The sequence below is a fragment of the Vipera ursinii genome (assembly GCF_947247035.1).
Source record: "Vipera ursinii genome assembly, chromosome: 1".
NCBI classification, from domain to species: domain Eukaryota; kingdom Metazoa; phylum Chordata; class Lepidosauria; order Squamata; family Viperidae; genus Vipera; species Vipera ursinii.
Window position 1 is genome coordinate 188,478,695 of NC_139512.1, and position 25,192 is coordinate 188,503,886.

At 38.4% G+C, this 25,192-nt stretch overlaps 1 protein-coding gene across 1 annotated transcript in view; it reads right to left on the reverse strand.

Moving 5' to 3' along the window:
- Positions 1-250: 250 nt before the first annotated feature.
- COL6A3 (collagen type VI alpha 3 chain) overlaps positions 251-25,192 on the reverse strand; it is a 124,179-nt gene continuing 99,237 nt past the window's right edge. Inside the window, 7 exon segments of the mRNA XM_083350726.1 lie at positions 251-1,247; positions 1,915-2,085; positions 15,472-15,522; positions 15,637-15,807; positions 20,238-20,333; positions 23,350-23,616; positions 24,304-24,356. Of these exon segments, the coding sequence (XP_083206852.1) occupies positions 1,207-1,247; positions 1,915-2,085; positions 15,472-15,522; positions 15,637-15,807; positions 20,238-20,333; positions 23,350-23,616; positions 24,304-24,356 (850 nt within the window). The 3' untranslated portion in view covers positions 251-1,206.

A 25,192-nucleotide genomic window follows, 5' to 3' on the forward strand; every position in this document is an offset into this window, starting at 1 on the left:
ACCATTTTGCATAATGGCCAGGTTGTTGAAATGGACATACTCTTTCCTATGTTTTTTAACACCTAGTGATGCACTGTCTTATAATTTTGGCAGTGGTTTGCTCTCCAAGCTTGTCTCAATTTTGTTTCTGGACATTTTGTTACCAGACTAGGTAACATCATCAGCAGGATTTTCTTTCCTATTCCTCTTTAGCTAATATTGTGTTGTATAATTTTTCCAATCACTTTCCAATAGAAGATTTTCACCCTTAGCTCCCAGATTGTCTAAAATAAATGAATATTATCTAGCTGTTCAAGGCAGGCAAAAAAGCAGGAAACAGTTTTAAGCTTTCGAATCTCTGGCTACTGTTTTAAGTTCCATTTGATGTGTAATAAATAAGACCAGATGGCAAAATCCATTTTTTATAGAATCATGTTTTATTGTAAAAAGCACCACCACATACACAATGAAATGTGAAGACTTTCAAAACCTCACTTAAACTTTATTTAAAATTACTTTTGTAAAGATTTCCTAGAAACAAAATAATTAAAAAAAAGAATTCCCACCCCAGCAAAAAATATTAAAAATTATAAAACACACTACATTAGAGGATTACTAGAAACCTTCTACGCCATATTTTTAAAACTTTTGAGCTTGATTGTTAGTCCCAGAAGTGTAATGGTGCTAGCAAATGCTGCATTTGTTATTGGTGTGATTGATCACACTTACATAAAGGAAGGTTGATATAAAGTCTGATCCAGCAAGAGTAGAAGTACAATGAAAAGTTGACTCCTTTTTTTAGAACAGACATAAGGCTTTCCATCTAAAGTTATGTTCAGTTATGAGAATGATAAACGCAAGTATATAACAGTGGCAATGTTTTCCCCCACATTCTTTAAGAATCTTTACTATAGCCAAAATAGGTATGCTGGTAGAATTCAAAGTAAACTCTAATTTGTTGAATCAAATAAAATTGGTGGTGGGTAAAATAGTACATATTGTAGAAATTATAGAGTATATCCCAGACACAATGAGCATTCAATCCACAAACATTTTAGCACCATATTGATAAAATCGTGCAGCAAAACACTTTCTTCATTTGTGCAGAAAGTAAAGCAGAAATAGCACAGTGCAAGGGAGCCTTATACCCTTAGCTTCTACATGGGGTATGTTGGCAATGGCTGACTCCTGGTTTTCTTAGAGGTATCTGTTGATATTTTGCTGTAATTAAGTTCCAATCATTTTCACAACACCAGACTTGATGTGAGCTAGAAAAGAACAATATTTTATTAAAATTTTACTTCTGAAATATTTTCATGAAAATATTGTCTGATTAATTTGACAGAATACATAAAGTTAGGCAAGAATTTTGAAGTAGGCCACTGCTAAGCTTGTAAGCCACCCTGAGTCTTTGGAGAAAGGCGGGATATAAATGGAATTAAAATAAATAAATAAATAAATAAATTGCTGTTTTTTAAAGCAGCTACAGGACTGGCTGCAAAGAGTAGGCTGTGATGAGGGATGCCATCTCACCCTCAGTCTTGAAGAGTCCATTGCTATCTAGATGACTTCTGTATAAGCACCCCTGGGAAGGCTTTCTTTTCTCATTTATCTAAATCTACGTAATCACAAAGACCGCAGAAACTATATTAATATACGCTATGGAAAACTGAGCAACTTTATGCCACCAAACATGCTTACAAGAGTACTATCTTTTAAAAATTAATTTCTTGTCTATGATTCAGATTTTGATTTAATACAGCAAACAACTAGAAATATTTTGGCACTACATTTTAAGACTTGGCAATACAATATCTAGACTTCTGTCTGCATATTACCATATAAACAATGCCATGTAACAGTGAAACATAGCATAATTATTTTAATCACTGGCTCTTAGAAATAAAAGCATGCAATTAAACAATTATCTGTTACCTGAAACACAGACTTTTTCACAGTCTTTCTGTGTGTCAAATCTATTTTCATTTCCATCACAGCCACCATACCAGAATCTAGCACAACTTGCGGTCTCTGGATCAAAATACCATTTTAGAACAAAATTTCTGCAAGTACCATCTTTTTTCTTCAACTGACAGATATCTGTGACTGCAAACCAAGAGACAAAGAATCACTACATCACTTTGTGTAAAAAAAACAACACTCTGTACTAATGTTCTTCACCATAAAGTTCACACAGGTTCAGTTGAACATAATGATAAAGCTTTTCCAGTGACAATGAGCATGCTTTCTTCAGGAACAGTAATACATATAACACATATATTCAGTAGTATTCAGTTTTACTATATACAGCAGCATGCAGAATTAAAAGAAAACAAAGGATGATCTGTTGTAAAGGAGAGAAATCACCCCCAAAGTAATACAAGTTAAGTCCAATGGAATTCCTGGAAGGTATATTACAAAGAAATTTAGGTCTTGCTTTGTCCTACCTTTAAACAAGGAGTTACAAGGAATTAAAGTATATAGAAATTCCAAGTAAAAATAGTCATAGAACACTTCAATTTAAAAAGCCCAAACTTCAGAAATATACAATGTGCTCCTGATAAGGATGATTTTGCAAGTATCCATTCTTGATGGGACTGCCCTTTAAGAATATTTTGAAGCTACAATTGCATTCCCTTAGAACAGTGGAGCCACATGCGGCTCTTTCATCCCTCTGCTGTGGCTCCCAGTCCTCCGCCACTGTGTGCAGTCCCACAAACAAAAGAAGTGGGACTAAAAAAGTTCAATCAATCAATTCCAACTTCTCATGGGAAAAAAAATCTTGCGAAGTTGGAATTGATTGATTGAACTTTTTTAGTCCCGTTTCTTTTGTTTGCGGGACTGCCCACAAACTTCTTTTGCTTGTGGGACTGCACACGGCAGCAGAGGAAGTGATGGAGGACCATGGTGGAGCTGGAAAGAAGGTGCCGCATGGGTCCAAACGGGGGCATGAGGGGAGGGGTTCTGCTAAGCACCTTGTACGGAGCCAGGGAAATGGGCCAGGTGAGGGAAGCTGCCAATGCCACTGCCATGAGGCTTGGCATATCCCACCCAAGCGGCCATGATCTCCCCTCCCCAGCCAGCCAGCCACCACTGCCCGACCTACTCCTCACCTGGCCGGCTGGCCTCACACTCTTCTCCTCATCCTCCCCACTCAATGAGCCACCAGCAGCTTGGGTGGCTCTGCTCTGTCTGAGATGAAGAAAGTAGAGGTGCAGCAGCGGGATTGCTCTCAAAAAATAAGAGCCGGGTGCACTGCTCACTCATGTACTCCTGCCTTATTGAGAGCAATCCCGCTGCTGCTCCTCTGCTTTCTTTAACTCGGATGGAGCAGAGACACCCAAGCCGCTGGCGGTCGATTGACTGGACAGCTTTGCTGCTGTTGCTGGGCCATGCCTGGGCTGCCGGTGGAAATGCTGAGACCACCTCGCTTGTTTAGGGGTCAGTTTCCTGGGCATTTTTAGGGCTTCCAGGTTCTTGTGGTCAGTCCATACATGGAAGGGAATTTTGTTCCCTTCCATGAAATGTCACCAAGTTAGGAGGGCCCATCGGACGGCATAAGCCTCCTTCTTCCAAACTACAAACCTGTGCTCTGTTTGTGAGTTTCTTTGATGTGTACGCGCAAGGCTGTAGCTTCCCTTCATCATTCTCTTGCATTAATACTGCCCACAGGGCCACATCACTAGCATCAGCTTGAATCACAAATGGTTTGTCAGTGTCAGGGTGTCTTAAGACTGGTCCAGTGGAAAATAATCTTTTCAATCTTTCAAATGCAGTTTGGTACTCTACCATCTATTTTAAAGGTTGGCTGGGCTTCAGTTTCCCATCCCCTTTGGTTTTCAGTAGGTTATTAATTGGCAATGTGATTTGCCTCCCAATTTCCACCTTCACCACTGGGTGAAGCAGTGGCAGAGCACTCCATCCTGGGGGGAAGCAGAGGCAGCAGTGGAATGCTTCGTGCAGTGGGGGGGAAGCAGCAGTGGAAGTGGAGCACTCCATTAAGGGGTGGGTGGGTGAAAGCAGTGGCTGGTGGCAGGGAGCTTCATGCGGGCAGAGCACTCCATGCGGGGGGGGGGAGCAGTAGGGTTTGTGGCTCAAATGGCTCTTTGAGTGTTTAAGGTTTAAGTGTTTAAAGTTGCCAACCCCTGACCTAGAGTGTAGTAATGAATGAGAATTGCTGGGTCAAGGTTTGCAGATGTGTATATCCCAATCAACAAAGGATGAGGTGAGAGAAATGCTATTTGTTCTGATATTGCTTCATTCATTTCTTAAGTCAGCTAGACTTTTACATTCTGCTTAAGCAATATCAGATCTACCAACACTTTGCACATTACGCGCAATAGGTTCAGTGTATTGTTTTATAAATATTACCCATAAACATGTGATATATGTTTATGCAGCTGGGTAATAGCTCAGGATCTTGGCTAATCTGAGAAAAAAAAAATCTAAGATGGTCTTATTTGCTTACTCTTTAGTTGAGAGACAATCAGAAAATCCCAGAATGACTGGGAAGTCAAAGAAATATCTTGGAAGAAGGCAGTGGCATACAGCAAAGCATTTTTACACAGTTGCCAAGAAAACTACATGTACAGTACGTGCCTCTATAGTTGCCAGAAATTGTGCTCAAAACCAGGAAGGCTCTCTCTGTGTATGTGCATGTGTGTTCAGTACAATGGTATCCAGATCAAATATAATTAATCAAACAAGTTACACACATTGCCTTGCTTGTTTTAAATACCTTTTTAGTTTTTAATAACATCAAGATAAATGATGTAAGCCTGTGTTTTCTTAAGTCTAAGAATTACTTAATGATACCTGAAAGGTAGGTCAAACGTAACCATTTCATTAAATAATTATTTGCATCATTCTAATTTTCACTGTCTAGGTTAAATTTCCAAATGATGGGGAAAAGGAGGCCTTTAAGGTATTTCTGCCAATTGCTTATGATGCATGGTAATATTTCTAGAAATAATGTTATGGTTGAAAATTGTGCTGGCACTTTGTTATTATTGTCATCATCATAAACTGCTGATCTTTTTTAATGGCCTGCTCACTGATGCTGTCCAATCTGCTGTTCCTTTGAGCCTAATTAACACATACATTTGAGAAATAGCCCAGCCTCTTCATACAAACAATATTACCTCTGAGTTCACATGGGATTGTTTTAAAGTACCTAAATAGATTCAATGCCATGTTTTATTTGTTATACTCGTATATCATTGAAATATAAAATAAACAGTTCATTTTTCATATAAAAAGAAACTTAGATTAAATTTCTTGTTGTGTATTTTTAATATGGAGGCGGGTAACTCTGAAGATCTTTTAAATAAATTTTGAGCTAATACATCCACATCAGATAAATAAAATCTGGAATGATCCAAAGCCTAATGTTTTTTTTAAAGAACATTTAGGTGTATCATTCAAAGTAGAATGACTTCCTTGCAGATGCACAAGGCACCAACAGCATCCTAATTTGCATTAGTTTGCTAACATTGCACAAATCAGGACATAAATTTCAAACTAATTGGAAAATGTGATTTATGACAGTTAATTAGAGGGAGGAACTGTCCTTGATACTGTGTGCTTAGGGGAGGGGAATCCAGATTTCGGCTTGACCATGTATGTGCCAAAGCTATGCTCTTTTGATTAAAGACTCCTTACGGTAAACAATGCCTCGAGGTTCTTTCAAGAATTGCATCTGTCGGAACCATGACATTAAGCCGAAATCCAGAAACTTTTCAAACTATCTAGAAGTCCTGAACCAGACTGGCTGGCAAAGATCCAGGAGAAGATTTCATCATGGAGAGAGACAAATGGCTTGAAGCCAGCACCTCGGCAGCAGTTGCTACCCCAAGGAGGGGGAGAGACAGTGAGCAAGCCGGGGGAGAAGGAACTTTTTCAAGCCTCACAGCTGGGGAGAGCCACCAGGATCTCTGCCACTGAAGATTCGGGTGAGTCAATGGAAGATTTGAAAAGCTAGAGATGACAAGCAGAAATCAACTTCTGCTTAGAGAAGCCTTCAGCCCCACAGAGAGAGGGAACCTCAGTCTGAGGCCTCTGCAGCAATGGGGAGCTTGGCAGCTCCCACAGGTGGATGGTCAGCAACCTCTGAGCTTGCCACAGCTAATAGAGGCCTTGCAACAGCTTGGGGTGGTGCAGAAGCCAGGAGATCAGCAGCTAATGGGAGGGACTTTAGTCACGCAATTAATGGAGCCACTTCGCCTAGAAATAGGCAAGCACTGGGAGTTTATTCGCTTCCTGGTGGCTCCAAAAATGACTGAGGTGGTGATCCTAGGATGGGATGGACTGGTTGGACAAATGGAAGCCATTTATCTGGTGGGAGAAAGGAATGACAACTGTGAGACTACCTATAGGGCCCAATCCCCCCATTGATTCAACAGATGTTACAGAAAATTTTAGCCCACCCAATGAGTGAGCGCACATGCCTGCCTCATAGCCACCAGGTGAGACACTTATCCCCAGTGAGTACCGGGGCCTAGTGGAGGTATTCAGTGAGAAAGAATGTGATACCTTACCTCCTCACTGGCCCAATGATTATTCCATTGAATTTCCACAACCAAGAATGTACGCTATGCCTCCCCTTGAAATGGAGGAGATGCAGAGATATGTGGACACAAACTTAGCGAGGGGATTCATTGAATGGGCCAAGTCTACTGTGGGAGCCCCTGTGTTGTTTAAAGAAAAGAAAGATGGGTCTCTCCAACTCTGTGTTGATTATAAAGGTCTGAACATGGTGAGTGTGGAGAATAAACACCTCCTCCCCCTCCTGAAGGACTTACTAACCCAGCTGGGAAAGGAAAGTGTCTTTACTAAACTAGATCTGAGAGAAGCATATTACCGGGTGAGAATAAAGGAGGGAGATGAGTGGAAAACTGCCTTCAACTGCCCCTTGGGAAGCTACCAGTTCAAAGTCATGCCATTTGGGCTGCAGGTGGCCCCAGCTGTATTCATGCAGTTGATTAATGAGGTCCTATATGATCATTTGTACAAAGAGGTTCTAGTGTATCTTGATGACATCCTGATATACAGCACGAATATGAACGATCATATAAAGCTGGTGAGAGAAGTGTTAAAGAAACTATTGAATGCCAGGCTTTATGTCAAATTGTCAAAATGTGAATTTCATCAAACCCGATTAGATTATCTTGGCTACAGAATTTCCAACGAGGGGATTGAAATAGACCAGCGAAAGTGAAAACTATAATTGAATGGCAGCCCCCAAAGACTCACAAACAACTCCAGAGCTTCCTAGGGTTTGCCAACTTCTACTGTCAATTCATCCCCTCCTTTGCTGAGATTGCCCTACCCCTTACAGAACTACTCAAAACAGGCAAAGGAGGAGGGAAACCATGACCAGGCCAACCATTAGCATGGACTATGAGCTGTCAAATCGTTTTTGAGAATCTAAAAAGACTATTTGTTGCTGAACTGGTCCTAAAGCACACCTGCCCAGGGCAGCCCTTCATAATTCAAGCTGACGCCAGTGACGTGGCAGTCGGAGCTGCATTACTGCAAAAGAATAAAAGTGGGGTCCTGCAACCCTGCACCTACACCTCTAAAAAAATTACTGAAAGCGAGAGGAGGTGGTAGTCTGGGAGAAGGAGGCCTTCGCCATTAGATGGGGACTATTAAACTGGCAACACTATTTAGAAGGGAGCAAGGTGCCTTTTGAAGTATGGACAGATCACAAAAATCTGGAGGCACTGAGAACTCCCCACAAATTGTCCCCAAAGCAAGTGCGATGGGCACAGTACTTTAACTGTTTCAACTTCACTCTAAAATACATACTGGGAGGAAAAATCTTCCTAGCTGATGCATTATCGAGATTACCACAGTACAAAAGCAAACGCGAAGAGGTTAACGAGGCAATCATCCCCAGTCCACAAACTGCAGCTCAACTCACACCTCGCAGGGCCCCTAACCCTGATGACCCTGGGGCAAAGAAAATAAAACAAGAGCTCCTCATTGATCAATGGTTCAAAGACAATCAAGCCTCCCTAGCATGCAGGGATGGTTTGGCTTACAAGGGGGGAAACTGTATTTGCCTGAAGCCCTCTGTCTTAATGCTCTCAAACACAGCCATGATGTAAAGCAGGCTGAACGCTTTGGATATCTAAAAACTCCACATTTCATCCGCCAGCAATTTTGGTGGCCAGGGCTAAAACGGGATGTGGAAAACTATGTCAGGAGTTGTGCTGTATGTGCCACCATGAAAAGAATTCCAGGGAAAACTCCTGGATTACTGCAGCCGGTAGCAGACCCTTCTCAACCATGGGAAGAAATAGCTATGGACTTTATAGTAGACCTATCTGAAAGTAGAGGAAATACTGTCATCTGGACTGTGATAGACCTGTTCTCAAAGCAGGCTCATTTCATTGCTTGCAAAGGACTCCCATTGGCCCAATGACTCACTAAATTGTTCCTGAAACATATGTACCAGCTGCATGGCACCCCTAAGTGAATAATTTCAGACAGGGGGAAGCAATTTAGAGTGAGGTTTTGGAGGAGTTTTCTTAAATTAATTGGATCATCTCAAGGCCTATCATCTGCTTTCTATCCAGCTACCAATGGGGCTGCAGAATCTGCTAACAAGATGATGGAGCAATATCTCAGATATTATGTTTCATACCAACAAACAAACTGGACAGACCTCCTCCCTTTTGCAGAGGTGGCTTACAATAATTCTTTTCACAGCAGCACCGGCTACATGCCATTCAGGGTAGCTACAGGAAAAGAATTCAGCCCAAAACCTGAATACCTTCAGTTGCCCTCCGCTTGCCAGATATTTGATCAATGGGTGAGGGGGTGGGAAGAAGTTTGGAGAAACATGAAAGCTGCTTTTAAAAAGACTTCTGAGACTTATAAAAAGCAGGCAGATAAAAAGAGAGCCCCTCAAAGAACATTCCAAGTTGGGGAAACGGTTTATCTGTCGACCAAATATTTACACCTAAAATTACCCAGTAAGAAATTAGGACCAAAATTCTTGGGGCCTTTCCTGATCATAAGGATCATCAACCCAGTCACAGTAGAATTGAAACTCCCTAGACTTTGAGGGAAATTCACCCTGTATTTCATTGCAGCTTGTTGAAACCTTTACGAGAATCCACTTTAAGACCTCCCCCTAAGAAGGCACCCGGGTGGTGGGTCAAACTCACTATGAAGTAAAATGTATTCTTGATTCTAGACCAGGGTTTTTCAACCTTTTCACCCATTGTACCACTTTTAGGATATGGCAACATCTGAGTACCACCAATCACCTAGCAATGTTTTTATTCCCCCTGTCTTCTGGGTGGTTGAAGCAGGCTTTGGTCACTTCACATGACCCTGGGACACTGTGACCATCATAAATATGAAACAGTTGCCAAGCATCTGAATGTAAATCACAAGACCCTGGAGATGCTGCAACATTCCAGCTGATCAGCAGTTCCTCTGGGCTCAGAAGCACCAGGATCAGTGCCGAGCTCCAGCTGGAGCCTGGCACTGGTCCTGGCACTTCCGCTGAGCCCTGACAGTCCCGAAGAAGCGATGATCCTGGTGCTTCCACTGAGCCCTGACAGCCCTGCAGCTCCAGCCATCTCTTGCTCAGGCTTGTGCAGTGCTGCCACCAGTTCAGCTCATTTCCCTCCCCCGCTACCACTTTTCTAGGATGGGCGCATACCACCTGCCAGGTGCCAATGTACCACAGGTGGTACTTGTACCACTGGTTGAAAATCCCTGTTCTAACATTTTTAAAGGGAAATTGCAGTACCTAGTACAGTGGAAGGGATACTCAGTGAAATCTAGTGATGTGAAAGCCGACCGACTCATCAAAAGGTTCTGTGAGCAACACCCCAACAAACTGAGAGATAGTCCCTAACATGGGCTTTTAATTATGCTACAGGGTCTATCCTTTTTGTAAGGGGGGGCGGATGTCAATGCTGCTAACATCGGATGTTCTTGCTTGACAACATAGGGAGATGTAGCCTTTTTCTTTAACTCGTATGTTACTTTTAGAGTTAGAATTAGTGGACGCTGGGGGGGAGTAGGGAGAATGTATCTCAAGACTGTTTGTAATAAGAGGAGATAAGAATTTGGCAGGTTGTTAAACAGGAGGGAAAGCTTATAATTCAAACTAATGGAGAATGTGATTTATGATGGTTAATCAGAGGGAGGAACTGTGCTTGATACTATGTGCTTAGGGGAGGGGATTCCAGATTTCGGCTTGACTAAACTAAACTAAACTAAACATTAAGAAAACCAAGATCATGGCATTTGTCCCTCTCAATTCCTGGCAAATAGATGGGGAAGAAATGGAGGTAGTAACAGATTTTATTTTCCTGGGCTCCAAGATCACTGCAGATGGGGACTGTAGCCAAGAAATTAAAAGACGCTTGCTCCTTGGGAGGAAAGCCATGACAGCACACTAAAAAGCAGAGACATCACCCTGTCAACAAAAGTGCGTATAGTCAAGGCTATGGTCTTCCCAGTTGCAATGTATGGAAGTGAAAGCTGGACCATAAGAAAGGCTGAGCGCCAAAGAATTGAAGCCTTTGAACTATGGTGCTGGAGAAGACTCCTGCGAGTCCCTTGGACTGCAAGGCGATCAAACCGGTCAGTCCTAGAGGAGATCAACCCTGACTGCTCTTTAGAAGGCCAGATCCTGAAGCTAAAACTCAAATACTTTGGCCACGTAATGAGAAGGAAGGATTCACTGGAGAAGAGCCTAATGCTGGGAAAGATTGAGGGCAATAGAAGAATGGGACAACAGAGAATGAGGTGGCTGGATGGATTTACTGAAGCAGTAGGTGTGAGCTTAAATGGACTTCAGAAGATGGTAGAGGACAGGAAGGCCTGGAGGAACATCGTCCATAGGGTCGCGATGGGTCGGACACTACTTCGCAACTAACAACAACAACAACACAGTATATTTGTTATGGGACAGCCTTGTAAGATGCTTTAGAAGTTGCAGCTGGCCCAGAACCATTTCAGTCCCATACAATGAGCTACACCCTTCGCCACTTTTTGCAAACTCCATCTTGAACATATACAATACTGACAGCAATCTATTTTCCCCCCACCCCCATGGAGAATCTTGTGAAACAAATTGTCATTGGCAGCAAGACAAGTTTCTTTTAGTTTAAGAAGAAATTTAAAGCCTTTCTTAAAGCCTAAAGCCTTTAAAGCCTTAAATGACATTTATTTATGGATTTACGCTGCTGATGTTAAAATATTTACAGTATGGCTTTTAACATTTATATAGTTATATTATAAACTGGCTAGATCTATTTGAGAAAGGACATCATATAGTTATGTAAAATAAATAAATGAAACATAGTAAGGAAATACCTATTTACCCTGAATAAGTTCAAGTAATCAAATGAACTACTTTCTAGGAAACTAAAGAAATTTGCTGATGGTCCTGCTGAATCTTTATGCACTATCTTTGAGAAATCTTGACAAATGGGAGATGAAAACTCAAGAAGAGCAGATGTTTATTATTATTCATCAGTAGTTAATAGCATTTACAATTATATTTTTGTGATATTGCTTTGTTATTTTAATCTGCTTACTAAAAGAAGGGTCAGGGGGAGCTTGACATGGAATTTTGTTATTCTGTATAAACTAATATTGTGAACACTTTTTCTCCATTACTTTTTAATTATATTTTATATTTTATTACATTACAAAATAGTTCACTTCAAAATGTTTGACAAAATTATGAAGCTGGATCATAGTGAGCTCAAACATTCACATATCTGGCGAAGAAGTTTTTTACTCTGATTAGAACAGAGCTCAGGTCTTCTTTATGACAAGCAGAAACTTTATTACTAACCTAATTTTATTTAGTTAACTCTTTGCCTGTTTTAGGGATGATTGCTAGCTATCACCTTTCAATACACACATTTCCCTTGATCCAATTAATTTCAGATTTCTTTTCTTTTACTCATACCTTCTCTTGCTACCTTTTTTGCTCTGCTTCTTAATTTCCTTCTTGGAAATTTCCTCCTGGGTAAATTCTTCATGTGCACTTTCTGTCCTGTAAATGTTGAGACCAGTTATGTTACTACGGCTGTGATGCCTATAATGAGCATGCACAACCTAGAGCCTGGGTGGAAATAAATATAACTAAATTTAATTCTTTGTTATTATTTTATAGTGTCTTCTTAAAAAAAGATGCAACAGTTCTCCAGTGCTTCATTTTCTCCTCACAACAGTTTAGTCTACACATTTTTAAAAAAAACTATGAACAATCAAGTATCTGCACAGTTTGTGGAGCAAATTATTGTTTGTTATATAGCTAAAGGGTATTGTTCAGTTCATTGTGATTTCTTGTGGGTTTGTTATTAACAAATTTTGGGTCTCCTAATATTATAGAGAAGAGATATAGACCATGGAACACCTATTATTTCACCAATTTTAACTGAACAGCTAAAAAATTCCACTATTCAAAAGAGTTGTGTTGTGATAAGAATAAAGTTTGTGATTAATTCTGACTGGGAATTATCTTGTATAAAAAATTTGGATTTCAGTGAAATAGATGAGACTATTCACTATAGACTCTTAATTACAAATGTTATTGAATACATTTCGGAAACCAATGGCAAAGAGACCAAAAGAATATTTTACTAAGAGTAAGTTTCATAAAGTTGCAATGAACATTTGTATCAATATATTTTCAGACAAAATGGACAATGATTCAATAGGGTTAATTTGCAGGCTCCTTTCCATCTGTTTCATGGAAGAAACTTAGATTTTTTTTAATAATCATCTGTTGTTGCTGTACTAGTGGGTGTGGCTCAATAATTAGCTATTTGGTTTATATTTTCACCTTGCTTGAAAAATACTTCAGGCAAAATTAAGGTCAGAAAAATCCAAATAGGGTAGTGCAAAAGAGAATTATGCCTCCCTATTGAAAGATCTAATTAGTTAACTAGAGGAGACCCAATCCTGGGAGGTCTATGGACAAATCATGTTTTCTCAACTTGTGTCCAGCATACAACAATCCGTAGTTTTTCCAATGTCATTCAAGGGATCTCCTTGATCTTTTCCTCCTCATCTTTCCTCAAATTCCCCAAATTTAATGTTGTTTTTTTCAAATTCTTTATTCATTTACATGAGATGTACTACATGTGTGTTTCTGCTTGTTCCAATTTTAAAAAAAGCTTCAATGGGGCAATTGGTCTTTATTTTTTCCAGGACCAATTGATTCATTCATAGTGTTAAAAAAAATCTTTTATTTCATTCTTTTGCCATTCCCACTTCAATAATTTACATTACTACTAAAAAAGTGATTGCGTATCCTTGGGATCACTGAAATGTAACTATCCTTCATGAACTTCTCCAGGTTTGTCATTCGCCTTAAGTTCTCTTGTTCTCCAATACATTTTCAGCTTTTTATTTTACTATGCCAAAATTTCTTTCACTTGTTTGCTGCAAAAAATGAATTACCTAAGTATACTTTTATCTTCTTAATATTTAACATTTATACATTTCTATGTTCATTTTATCTTTTTAATGGGCTCTTCTAAATCTTGGTTACTTTGACTGACATGTGCTAGCTCAGTAGTATTGACACTGATATGTAAGAGCTCTAGGATTGCAAGCTGGAATTTTTCCTTAGCCCCTTTTGCTGATGATGAGATTTAAACTTGCAGTGGCTTTCCGCATATAGGATATGTGCTCAGAAAATAATATTTGAGAAAATGCAGAGATATTATTATATAAAATGAATACTTTAAGGGTAGCTTTGTCAATTATTTAAGGTTTTACATCAGAGATGGCGATGATGTTAGGTGCTCTGATTTGAAGTTGTTAATACAGAATATCAAGATTAGATTTTGCTATCTAGCTGTTATGCTACCTCATCCCTCAACTAGCATTATGCCATGGCAGGATCAGACAGGTAAGTATGGGTGGGTGGAAAGATGGGGAGATTGGTATTTCCAGAGCCACTATTTGGAAATAAAAAATAATGGAGACTTAAGTGAACTCTGTGGAATTCTGCATCACAACCCATTCCTACATAATCCCTGTCCTAAAGAGTATTAACCTAATGTCACAGTATACATTGGCAATTTTCAGATGTTTCAAAGAATGCCTATGCAAGAGAGAATTAACATAACTATGGGTAACAATTCAAGAAGCCATGGATAACCAAAAGAAGAAAACAGCTGTTGTATATTGTAGATAACTAAGAATGGTTATAAAGCAATACTTGTGTATCTTGACAATAGCTTCTCCAAATTCTGATTGCTTGTTTATTGTGAGTGGTTTAATGTTTGTGGAGTCCTATCCCTGCACCTCTCACCTCCACCCTCAGTCCTAGGAGACTTTCAAGAAAACATAGCTATTGGTTAGGCATATAGAACTTCAGGACTAGCCAAGAAAAGATTATGTAACTTTGGGGATGGCCTGCATTTTTGGGTGTTCCTAAAAAAATTCATCTGAAGCCCAATCCATTCACACAAAACTTCTTGGATATTTAATGTCATTTACTTCCATTTATGTCATTGTGTCAGTTTACAACAATTGTGAATGATTTAAGTATGGAAATGCTATAGATTATATCAATAATGCACATTCATATTTGATGTACATTTAGATATTGTAGATATTCCCCTTGTCCATTAAATCAAAGTTTTAACTTAATGCTATACAAGAAATAAAAACTTTTCTGTCATCTAATCAACTGCATCTACCTATCAGTTCTATCCATCCTCTTCACATGACCTATAGGATCTGCTTCTTAAATTTCTTTAAAGAACTTTCTCTTTGGCCCAAATCCTGACTTCTTTAGAGATGTAGTCTAGGAAGAAAGTATTTGGGTTTGCAGAACTCCTGCTAGCTCCGGGTTCTCTATGGAGGGCAGGATGGAGAAAACTTCCATGGCATTATTTTAAGTGAGTGTTTTGATCGAGTGTGAGGAATGTCTACATTGTCTACTAAAACAATGAAATATCTCTTCTAAATCTATAGGTAAACAATAAAAAGAATGAAAAAAGTTTCAATTAAAAAAATAAAAAGGGAGTGCAAAAAGCTGCTATGCATTTAGTCTGCAAAAAGAACAACCCAATCTCCTTGCTACAACCTTGTGGTCCTCTGGATTTTTGCACCCCAGATGCAGGCACTATTTCCTACCACCAAGATAAAACTACATTATGAAGTTCCTCCATGATGGAATCTGAAACTTGTTTACCATTCTTGAAGAAGTACAGTACTTTTCGGCAACTGAGACTTTTGTCTCTATATGGGAAATGAATAAATTTTAGCTCCATTCTGTAACATTTTTACACCAACATTGGGGGTGGGTGGGTGGGTAGGCATTAAGGTTGCATGCAAACAGAGACAGAGAAAATATGGGATGATTATTGTGGAAAAGTAGCATGAAGGCACACTGTGTGGTTATCTTTGGCCAATGGCCATGACAAACATCCAAGACACAGTTTTAGGACAAATGGTCAAAAGTACAATCCTCTCCATTTCTGACTTTACCTGACAAATGACTTTTCTCAAGGACAGGAAGCTGCATATCTTTCTCATCTGCTGTAGAGAAAAAGTGTGTGGAATTTGTGTTTAAACTATTTTTTCCCTCTGCTTGGAAACTTTGTTTCACAATATTGAAAGTACAAAATGGGTTAATCCTATTTGAGTACTTACATGGCTTCACACATCTGCTAATGCAGTCAGCTTCTGTCTCAAATCTATTGGCATTACCGCCACACCCACCATACCAAACCTGGGTGCAGATCTTGTTTTTGTAGTCAAAGAACCACTTAACCTGATACTCCTTGCACTGCGTGCCCATGTCAAGGTCCAGTAAGCAAGGATCTGTTAAATTTGAATTTCAACATGTGCAAAGGTTAAATGATCCTGAAGGTATTAAAAGCTTCAAAACAGGCACAAGATGCCAACAAAAAAAACATTTTCAACAAACAAAAAGAAAGTAGAATACAAACTTTGTAATGATTTTTAGAGAAACTATATTGAAAATAATAACCTTGCACTGCTAATAAAATCACAAATATGTCAGGCAGCCAGTGCATGCGTGTAAATACTTTATTGGCTCATGTCTTTCATGATGGGCCATCAAAGTGCTACATTTCTGCAGGCCTCTGTTAAGTCATTAGCCAAATCCAGTGCAGAAGAGCAGTCAGAAATATAAAAAGCAGAGTGGGGAAAATGCAAAAAGGGTGTAGTGGCAAATCTCCCAATGCACTGGAACTGTATACTTGTTTCCCCAAATTATACTGTTCTTAATTTTATCACCAATGGCCAACCCTCCCCTAAGTACAAATAATACCCTTCTTACAAGACCCGTTCCTTCTTAGATGTAGAAGGTGAATTTCAGCACACAACCAGATCTTTTCCTGTGGAGCCTTTATTCTACTTCCCTTCCACTTAGTTGGATTTGTTGGCCTTCTCAGTTAAGGGCCAGTACTGTACTGATGTCAACATTTGCTGTACTGCTCAACTGAGGGCAAACTGGCCACCTAGATGTGACATGTCTGTCAACCTAGAGCTTGCAAGGTGTGAATTAAGCTACACTGTGAATTTGTATACTGTTGACGGGTTCTGGGAGTGCTTTCTGAGGCACTATCACACTTTGAAAGTATTTCATGTGTAACCTCTTGCTAGGAGAGGGAAACTGAATTTACAATCCTAGAGTCTCATGGGTTGGCAAAAGCTGAGAGTCCCAGGCTCTTCCCAATACGAAAAGCAGAGTAGCAGTTGTTTGAAGGGTTTAGGTTGGGATAGGACTGTTTGAATAAGATTTTAATTGTGTTAGAATTAGACAAAGGTGTAATCTAAATCTAAGCTCAGAGGAAAAAAGATATTTGTTTTTTTAAAAAAATACATATAATAATTAATTAGGAGCTAATATACTGTATACAAAACAGCTCTTTCAATGAAGTTGGTCATAGGATTTCTTTTTTAAAATAATTTTATTCACCTTACAGGTAGTCCTCGACTTACAATCACAAGTGAGCCCAAAACCTTTGTTGCTAAGCAAGGCAGGTTTTAAGTGAATTCTGCCCCATTTTACATCCCTTTTGCACAGTTTTAAGCAAATCACTGCAGTTGTTAAGTGGACCATGCAGTCATTAAACAAATCTGGCTTCCCCCCATTAACTTTGCTTTTTGAAAGCCATCTGGGAAGGTTACACATGGTGATCACATGGCCCCGGGACGGTGCAACTGCCATAAATACATGCCAGTTGCCAAGTGTCTGAATTTTGATCATGTGGCTACGGGGATGCTGCTACAATCATAAGTGTGAAAAATGGTCATGTCACTTTTTTCAGGGCCATTTTAACTTCAAATGGTCAGTAAACAAATGGCTGTAAGTCAAGGACTACCTGTACTTGGAACTTTTGTGTCCTTACTTCATATTTTGCTTTCTACATCTGCACTGAAGTTTATTTCTACCTCTTGGTTGCATAATAAGGCATTATCATGTCTCAAAAACACGGGCTATTCAGTGAAACAGTCCCCATAGCCATTTGGAAGAGTACACATGAACACACAGCACAGACACACAAACGCACAGTTTCCTACTGCTTCCACCAGAGAAAGCACCCAAAATCATGTCATGGCATCTTCAGAACAGTATGAAGTGACTACAGGGAATTTTCTCACATTAGGAGCCTTTGTGGGTGAATATAGATCCAAAAGAAAAGGGTTATCATTATTACATGAATTTTACATGGCTCTCTTGCAAAAGAATAGTTGAAAAGAAGTTAAACTAGAGGAGAAGAGATTTTGAAAAACCAGTTTGGTGTTGCAACAACTGTGTCATAAATGCTGAAAATTGGTAACAGAAAAATAAGTGCAATTATACACATTAAAAAGACAAGAATGATAGAATTAGACAAACAAAGATGAAAATGATTAAAGAAATTAATTTGTAATGCAAATATGTAAAAACTACCATGTCTGGGGAAAAGATATCTCCACCAATTTCCAACCGAATATTTGCAAATCTCAATGTTTTCAAAGTTGTCTTTTAGAATTTATCTCTCATAAGGATTTAGTTTTCTACATTTTTCTATGATTAACTTCATAAAAGAGAATAGCATATTCAAAACAGCACTGCTGGGTAGCCTGTATGAAGATACACATCTGGTACCTTTCACCAAACCTTCAGTTATCAGTCTGAATGAAAGGAAATAACCTAGTATTTTTTTCATATGGTCTTACAGCAGTTTGCTTTAAAAAATGTGAGTTCTAGCCCAATCATGAACATTATTAAAAATGTCTGGCTAGAATTCATAATATGCAACAGAAAAAACAGAAATAATAACCAAAACAAAGAAAAATAAAATACATGCCTGCATTTGAAATGTGAAAGAATTATGTGGCGCCTATCTTTTCTGTTAATGGACAATGCACAAGGAAGTTCAAAGACTATTAACAGTAAAGATAACATCAGATTTTGAAAAACTACAAATCCAATATCAATTCAATCCATCTTAGTTGTGTAAAATTGTTTATCTACCATAGTATTTTAAAAATTTATGAGCAGGCAAATCAGAGGGGCAGCAAAATAAAAACTGATTTTAACAGAGGTTTCATTAACATTATGACAATTTCATACACCTGTCATATTAACATAAAATTATTATAACAAAAATAACACAACAATCACACATTTAGAACAAATGTGAATTATCTACATATTGTTAATAAGGGAGTTTAGCACGGTGATTTGTTAATGCTTTGTTACAAAAATAATTAATTGAACTAAGACACATGACAAAGAAATGAGCACAGGATTTTGCAGTGACACAACATCCCATAACTCAGCCTTTTCCAATGAGCCATAAGAAAATATATATTTTCCACTACCCCAGAAACATGTTATGCTAGGATGACTGGTGTTCTATTAGGGCTGGCAGGGCTTTGAAAGTAATTAAAAAATGAACCTTTGATACATGAACACAGCGCCTGGCTGCAACTCTTTAAAACAGATGTCTGTCACACAGCTGCCCAATGTAACTGCCAATTGACATAGCACAAGGTAAGTGTGCTGTTAGAGCAAGTAGTAGCTTTTAAGAGCAAGTAGTAGCTTTTAAGGGTTAAAAGCCGTCTCCTTAAGAGACGGCTTTTAACCCTTAAAAACTACTACTTGCTCTAACAGCACAGTAAGTCATGGCTACTTTGAAAGAACTGAAGATTCATATCATTCACATCAATGTGCACTCTGAAGCATCTTTTTGGAAAGTACTACACAATTGCATGACATGAGCCATCATTTGCCCTCTAAAATGCAAATGAACAGCACTACTAGAACAATAGCAATGGGTGTTTTTTGGGAAGATTGTTAAGACAGCTGAGCAAGTCTCTTACACCTGACACCTAGCAATAATCACAGAAGAAATGCAATCTGCTCCTAGGATTTTTTAAATTTATTTACAAGTTTCCTAAAGCTTTAAACCTTGCAATGCTGTAGAATGCCTTATCATTACTAGTGTCATAGGAGCTGTGAAAAGTGCAGCTGTGAGCATTTCCCCCCCCCACCCCCCGAAAGACTTGTAGGGCTGTGCAAAACCAGGCATTCTTCCTTTTCACATGCTTTCATACAATGTGACAATGTGACAGATATACAATGTGACATACATACTGTACATACATACATACATACATACATACATACTAAGTAGAGATGCACAATATGGTACATTTCATTTGAGCATCCTCTCAGTTCTTCTGGAATTTTCAAAATCATCCTGTATTAGAATCCAGCTTTAATTTCTACAGTCCTGTCATACTTTACTCAGAATCAGCAATAATGGTACTACTTGCTGGCACTAGCTAATGGAAACTCTGGTATAAAGTGTGGGACATCTGCAGTTCATGATCATGAATCTACTTACCACTTACTTTGGGATAAAAAGTTCCTTGGCACATTATGTTCACCCTTCAGTTTACATATTTTACTGTTCCACAAAAATCAACCAGTATCCTTCATTTCAGGTAGCATATTGTGTTGGTGCCACTTTAAAATGTTCTGTCTAGAACACAGGTTAAACATAGAGATCCCCAACCTCCAGTCTGTGAACCAGCACTGGTCCATGGCATGCCAGCAACTGGGCTGTGCAAACAAGCAAAACCCCATCCTTGGGATGCAGGCAGCATGTGAAACTACGCCCCCTCCGGTCCATGTAAAAACCTCTCTCCAGGGAACCGGGGGCTGCTAGTTTAATCCATCCAAACTTTTATTTCCCACACCTTTGACATCTTTTACAGCTTGGACTCACCTTTTTCAGGGACTTCCAAAGGTTCAGTGTTCACCATTACATTGGTTGCTGCTGCTGCTGCTGCTGCTAAAGGGCCCTTGGCTGGGGGCATGCTCTCTGTAGAAAGAAAGCCAAGCAATTGTGAGGGTGGGCTCGGGAGACTCAAATCACTGCAATAAACTTTTTTACTTACATCCAGCCTGATTGAGACATTGCGCACAAGACTTCTTCAGCTTTGTATGTAATGATACATAAAGAGCAAGAAAGTTATTGTGTGTTTTAATATTATCATTTTAGCCAGCACAGTGCCTAGGAATCAATTAAAATCATGGAAATATTATAGAAATATACAGGTGTATATTTTGAATATTTGTAACACCTGACTATATCCAGTAATCCAGTTATGATTACTTATTATGAGCTCTTTTTAAAAGAGACATTTTGAGCAAACTTGCCTGAAGTATAAAATGGTTCTTGACAAAGGTGATACTCAAATCAGGAACTTCATTCAGAAATATGTTTCCCACTAGAAATTAAGCTTGAGCAGTATAAAAATGCAGGCAGAAAGGATTATTCCTTCTGAGTAGATTCTTGGAAGTCACAAATCAATATTAATCAAATTGTTACAATACTATTTTATTCTCATATTGTTAAAAATCTATATCAAATGAATGTCTCATTATAGCATATTGTGCTGCTTAAAAATGTGACCCAAATGGGTTTCCGGTTCCGGTTTTCGGCATGACCAGATGCGTGAGGGAATGCTCCCGACGTCATCTGGATTTCTTCATCAGGGAACCCCCATAAAGGGGTCAAAAGTCACCCTGGAGGGGTGATGAGCGGGGGAGAGGTCTCTCCAGTCAGCGGCAGAAGGGTGGTGGCCCTCCCGTCAGCTTGGAGCAACTCTCCAAACTGATGAATAAAGGATCAGCCACTCCCATGGCCCATCATTTCAGCTGTTTCCTGCTGAAGCCAAAATTACAACAAATCACTTGAAAACTGGATGAGAATTGCCTTCTTCCTTTCCTAATTGTCTACTTTTTCCTGCCAAAAGCTCCTTGAATTTGCTTCCCCCAGCGAGAAGAGAGGGAAGGGAGTTTTTTTTCCCCCACCCTCCTTAAGGGCGGCTTTTGATCACCCTGGGAGAAAAAAGAAAACCTTGAACAGAATAATACTATTTAATTCAACTTACTTCCTTTCTATTTTTGGTGACCCAAAACTCCTATCCTTACAGAAACTGGCTATTCTGTCTATTTGATTAAAAAAAGGGAGAAAAGAGAGAAAAGAACTACTTAAAAGTTACTTAAAAGTACTCAAAACTAATAAATTTACTCTGTCTGAAGAAGATTTTAAGTATGCTGGGGACATCTTGTGGCCTTTTTGGCAAATAAACCTGTTTATTTTGGAACTGCCCTTGAGATTATCAGCTAAAGATAAAAACCTGAAACAGCTGGAGGTGAACTCAAGGCTTGTGGAGGTGAACATTTACTGACTTTTGTTTAAAAATTAGCCTCCACTAAGGACTATTTACCACTACTTCAAAATGGAGACTGATCAGCCACAAACCTCGCTTGACTATAAGCTTATATTAGAAACAATGCATAAAGTTTCTGAGATGTTTATCTCCAGGCTGGAAAATTTAGGTGCCGACTCCAAATTACAAACTGTAACCCAGACTTCAACTAAAGAATTTACAACTCAGAATATAACAAAACTGGAACAAATTACTACTGAGATAGAGGAACACAAGGTAGAACAAGATATTGAAAAAAGTAATACAAAAAATTTGACTCTATTCAAAGAACTGACAACTCTAAAAATACAAGGAACAATCAATATGGCAAATAATCTTAAGGACCAACAACAAACTATAGGAAAACTTAATACTCAACTTTTGACTCCACCAAAAGAGCCTATAACTTTAGAAGTATACTATGTGCAAGATAGTGATGCTAACATAGAGGATGGGGAAGATCAACAAAGACAGTTTCCTGAAAGCCTGGATAGCCAAGCACTAGAGTAATTACAAAACTGGATAAGACTCTCTACTTAAAGCAGATGAACCCAGATGGAAGAGGAATCCAGACTGAACTGAAGATAAAGTTTTTATAGCAAATACAGAGACTAGAACTAACAGGGCAACAACATAATGACTACAAGTGGTTTGGTTTTTGTGGATCACTGATGGCTAGATGGCCTCCTTTGATTCAAATAATATTTATTGGAGCAAAGGGAGACCTATCTGGCAACTTAAAGGCCTTGGTCTGGAAACCTGATTGGCAAAAAAAGAAAGCCAGAGTTAGATTTAAAAAGTGAGTTCTTAGAGAACCATTAAAGGCTATCCCTTTAGTAATCAGTGATCTATCAGGATCTAAAATAGAAAATGTTTATGAGATAGAATTAGAATGTGTTTATGTATCTATTAGGCTTATTTTAGACATTATAATTTGTGCACTGACAAAATGGAAATTTGGTTTATAGATCCCACATTTGATGTTAAAAGACGTCTGATTATTCTATTTAAGAATTAAGAATTAGCTAAAATTGATAAACATAGGCTGTGGTCCTGTCAGTAATGTGCGATGTATTAGGATGTGAAACAGGCAATGTTTATTAGGTAGAACATAGCTACTCAGCCACTGTGTACATGTTAGATGCTATAGTTTTTGCAGTAATGAAATAAGGAAAAATTGGGTTGTGAATATTATTTGGGATGTTAAAGGCTAAATTTGAATAATATAATTAAAATCAAAATTAGGTAAAATTTAATAACAGGACATAGATATATTTCAATGAAATTGAATTGACAATTTTTTTAACTGACCATGCTATTTCTAGAAATTTATTAGTTTAAACTGGTTATATGAAATGTTAAGGGAAATTGAGAAGGATGTTTTGATAATGTAACCTGAATTATATACTGAAAACTCTGTTACTAAATCTCTGACTACCCAGTCATCGTGATGCTTTCTAAATATGTAGATTTTAACTGAAAAACCAATAAAACTTGTTTAAAAAAATGTGACCCAAATGCACAGCATTAATTAGGCATATGTCATTATTATTAGGTTTGCTTCTTCATATGTCCAACATCCGAAATTGATAGAAAAAAACAATACGCAAGATAACTTACTTGTATTAAATGTTTCCTTATAAGTAGCTTTGGCCTGGGCATTATGGTAGCCTGTGATAGCAACATGATACTTTTGTCCACTCTGAAGGCCTCCAATGACTCTTTCATTGCTAGTTAAATTAAGCTTCACAACTAAGGAGCCGTCATGTGCTGAGGTGACTGTGATGTCATACACATAGACTTTCTGAGGCTCAGGAATCATCCAATGCAGCTTAGCACTATTTTCAGTGATATCAGTTATCTGGACTTCTCCATTATGTTTAATCACTGTTGAAGAAAAGAAAAAAACTAATAAAAGGACAAAATTAATAGATTCAGCGGTTTAAGGAGGTTCAGGATAAGACTTATATAAGGAAAGACATCATTCATAAAAACTTATCTGATCCTAGAGTAAGTAACACAAGAATCCCTCAAAAGGGGAGGTGAAAAAAAATCTCTATAATAAGCTAAGAACATTCCAGTATGCTAGAACCTTTCATTGAATCTGGCTGGGAGTGTGTATTGTTTGCAATCTGGAGAGGATTAAGACCTGCCTGCTAATAGGCACAGAAAATGAAAAGATCATAATTTGGGTTAGAAAACACAAGAAGAGACTGTAATTAAATGCATTAAATGCAAGCTACATTTAAAATCATACGGAAACAAACCCACAATATCTTTTTATTTTGTTTTAATCTCCTGAAGCTGCAACCATTGAAAAGAGTTGCTGAGAAAACTTCCAGCTGTTTTCCTTTGTAAAAAAAAATATTGTCCATTGCTTCTTGCGGCTTTTCCAGTTATTATTTTTAAATATAATCTGCAGGGCTTCTTTTCATATGCATCTCTTTTACTGAAGCAAAGATATGGTATTTGAAGTTAAACATAGTAATCTTTTGTAAACAAAATAGTAAATAGCAAATTATTGTAAAGTAAAACATTTAGATCTGCTTAAGAATAGTAGTAAAATGTACCTACCTTCTGTTTTTTCTGGTACAGCAGGTGTGACAGTAACGTTATTTGGAATATTTCTGATTGAAGAAACAAATAGTTAAGAATATGCATATACATGTAAATAATCAAGTTACTTTTAGGTCTTTTGCGCTTGTTTGGTAGAGTTCTTTAGGACAGCAGCTTTTAAAAAAATCTTAATGTTCCTTTCTAAACAAAAACATTTTAGAGTTTTTAGCAAATTTATTGCACCACTTTATCCAAAAGATGGTAATTTTACTAAGATGCCCCTAAGATGTTCTTGAAAAGTAAATTTGGTCAGAAACTACATGGGATTTTCTGGACTGGGATATTTCCTAGTATATGTGTATATGAATATTTCTAGTATATTTTCTAATTTATGAATAAATCTTCAGATCTGAAAGACCAAGTGATCATCTTAAAGATACTGTATTTCCAACCATCAGTGAAGTGACTGCTCTGATTTAAAAGCTATCTGTGGTAGCTTCCCAAACAGATATGTAGGAGGGGTTTTCAGTTGATTCAGTTGACCACCAGAGTAGAAATTTGAAAGCTGAAGTAATCAAGACTGGAAAAGAAGCATTTTCCTGTTGGTGAGTTAAAGAGCTCTCCAGTCATTCTTCAAATTATATTGCTGCTCCATCTCATGTCCCTTCAGTCTATTCCAACCCAATGCTAAATGGGGCTATTCTCATCATGCCTATGCAGTATTTGAAGGACAAATAATCTGCTTGATTCTTAAGAATTGCTGCTCTCCCTTTTCAGCAAATCATCAGCCACACAGGTAAAATATCCACAAATAAACCACAGCAGCAAGGATGGGGGGAGCCAGACTCCAGGACTCTATCCAACTATTCCTTCCTATGACCCATTCTGCCATATCCAAGCTGAATGC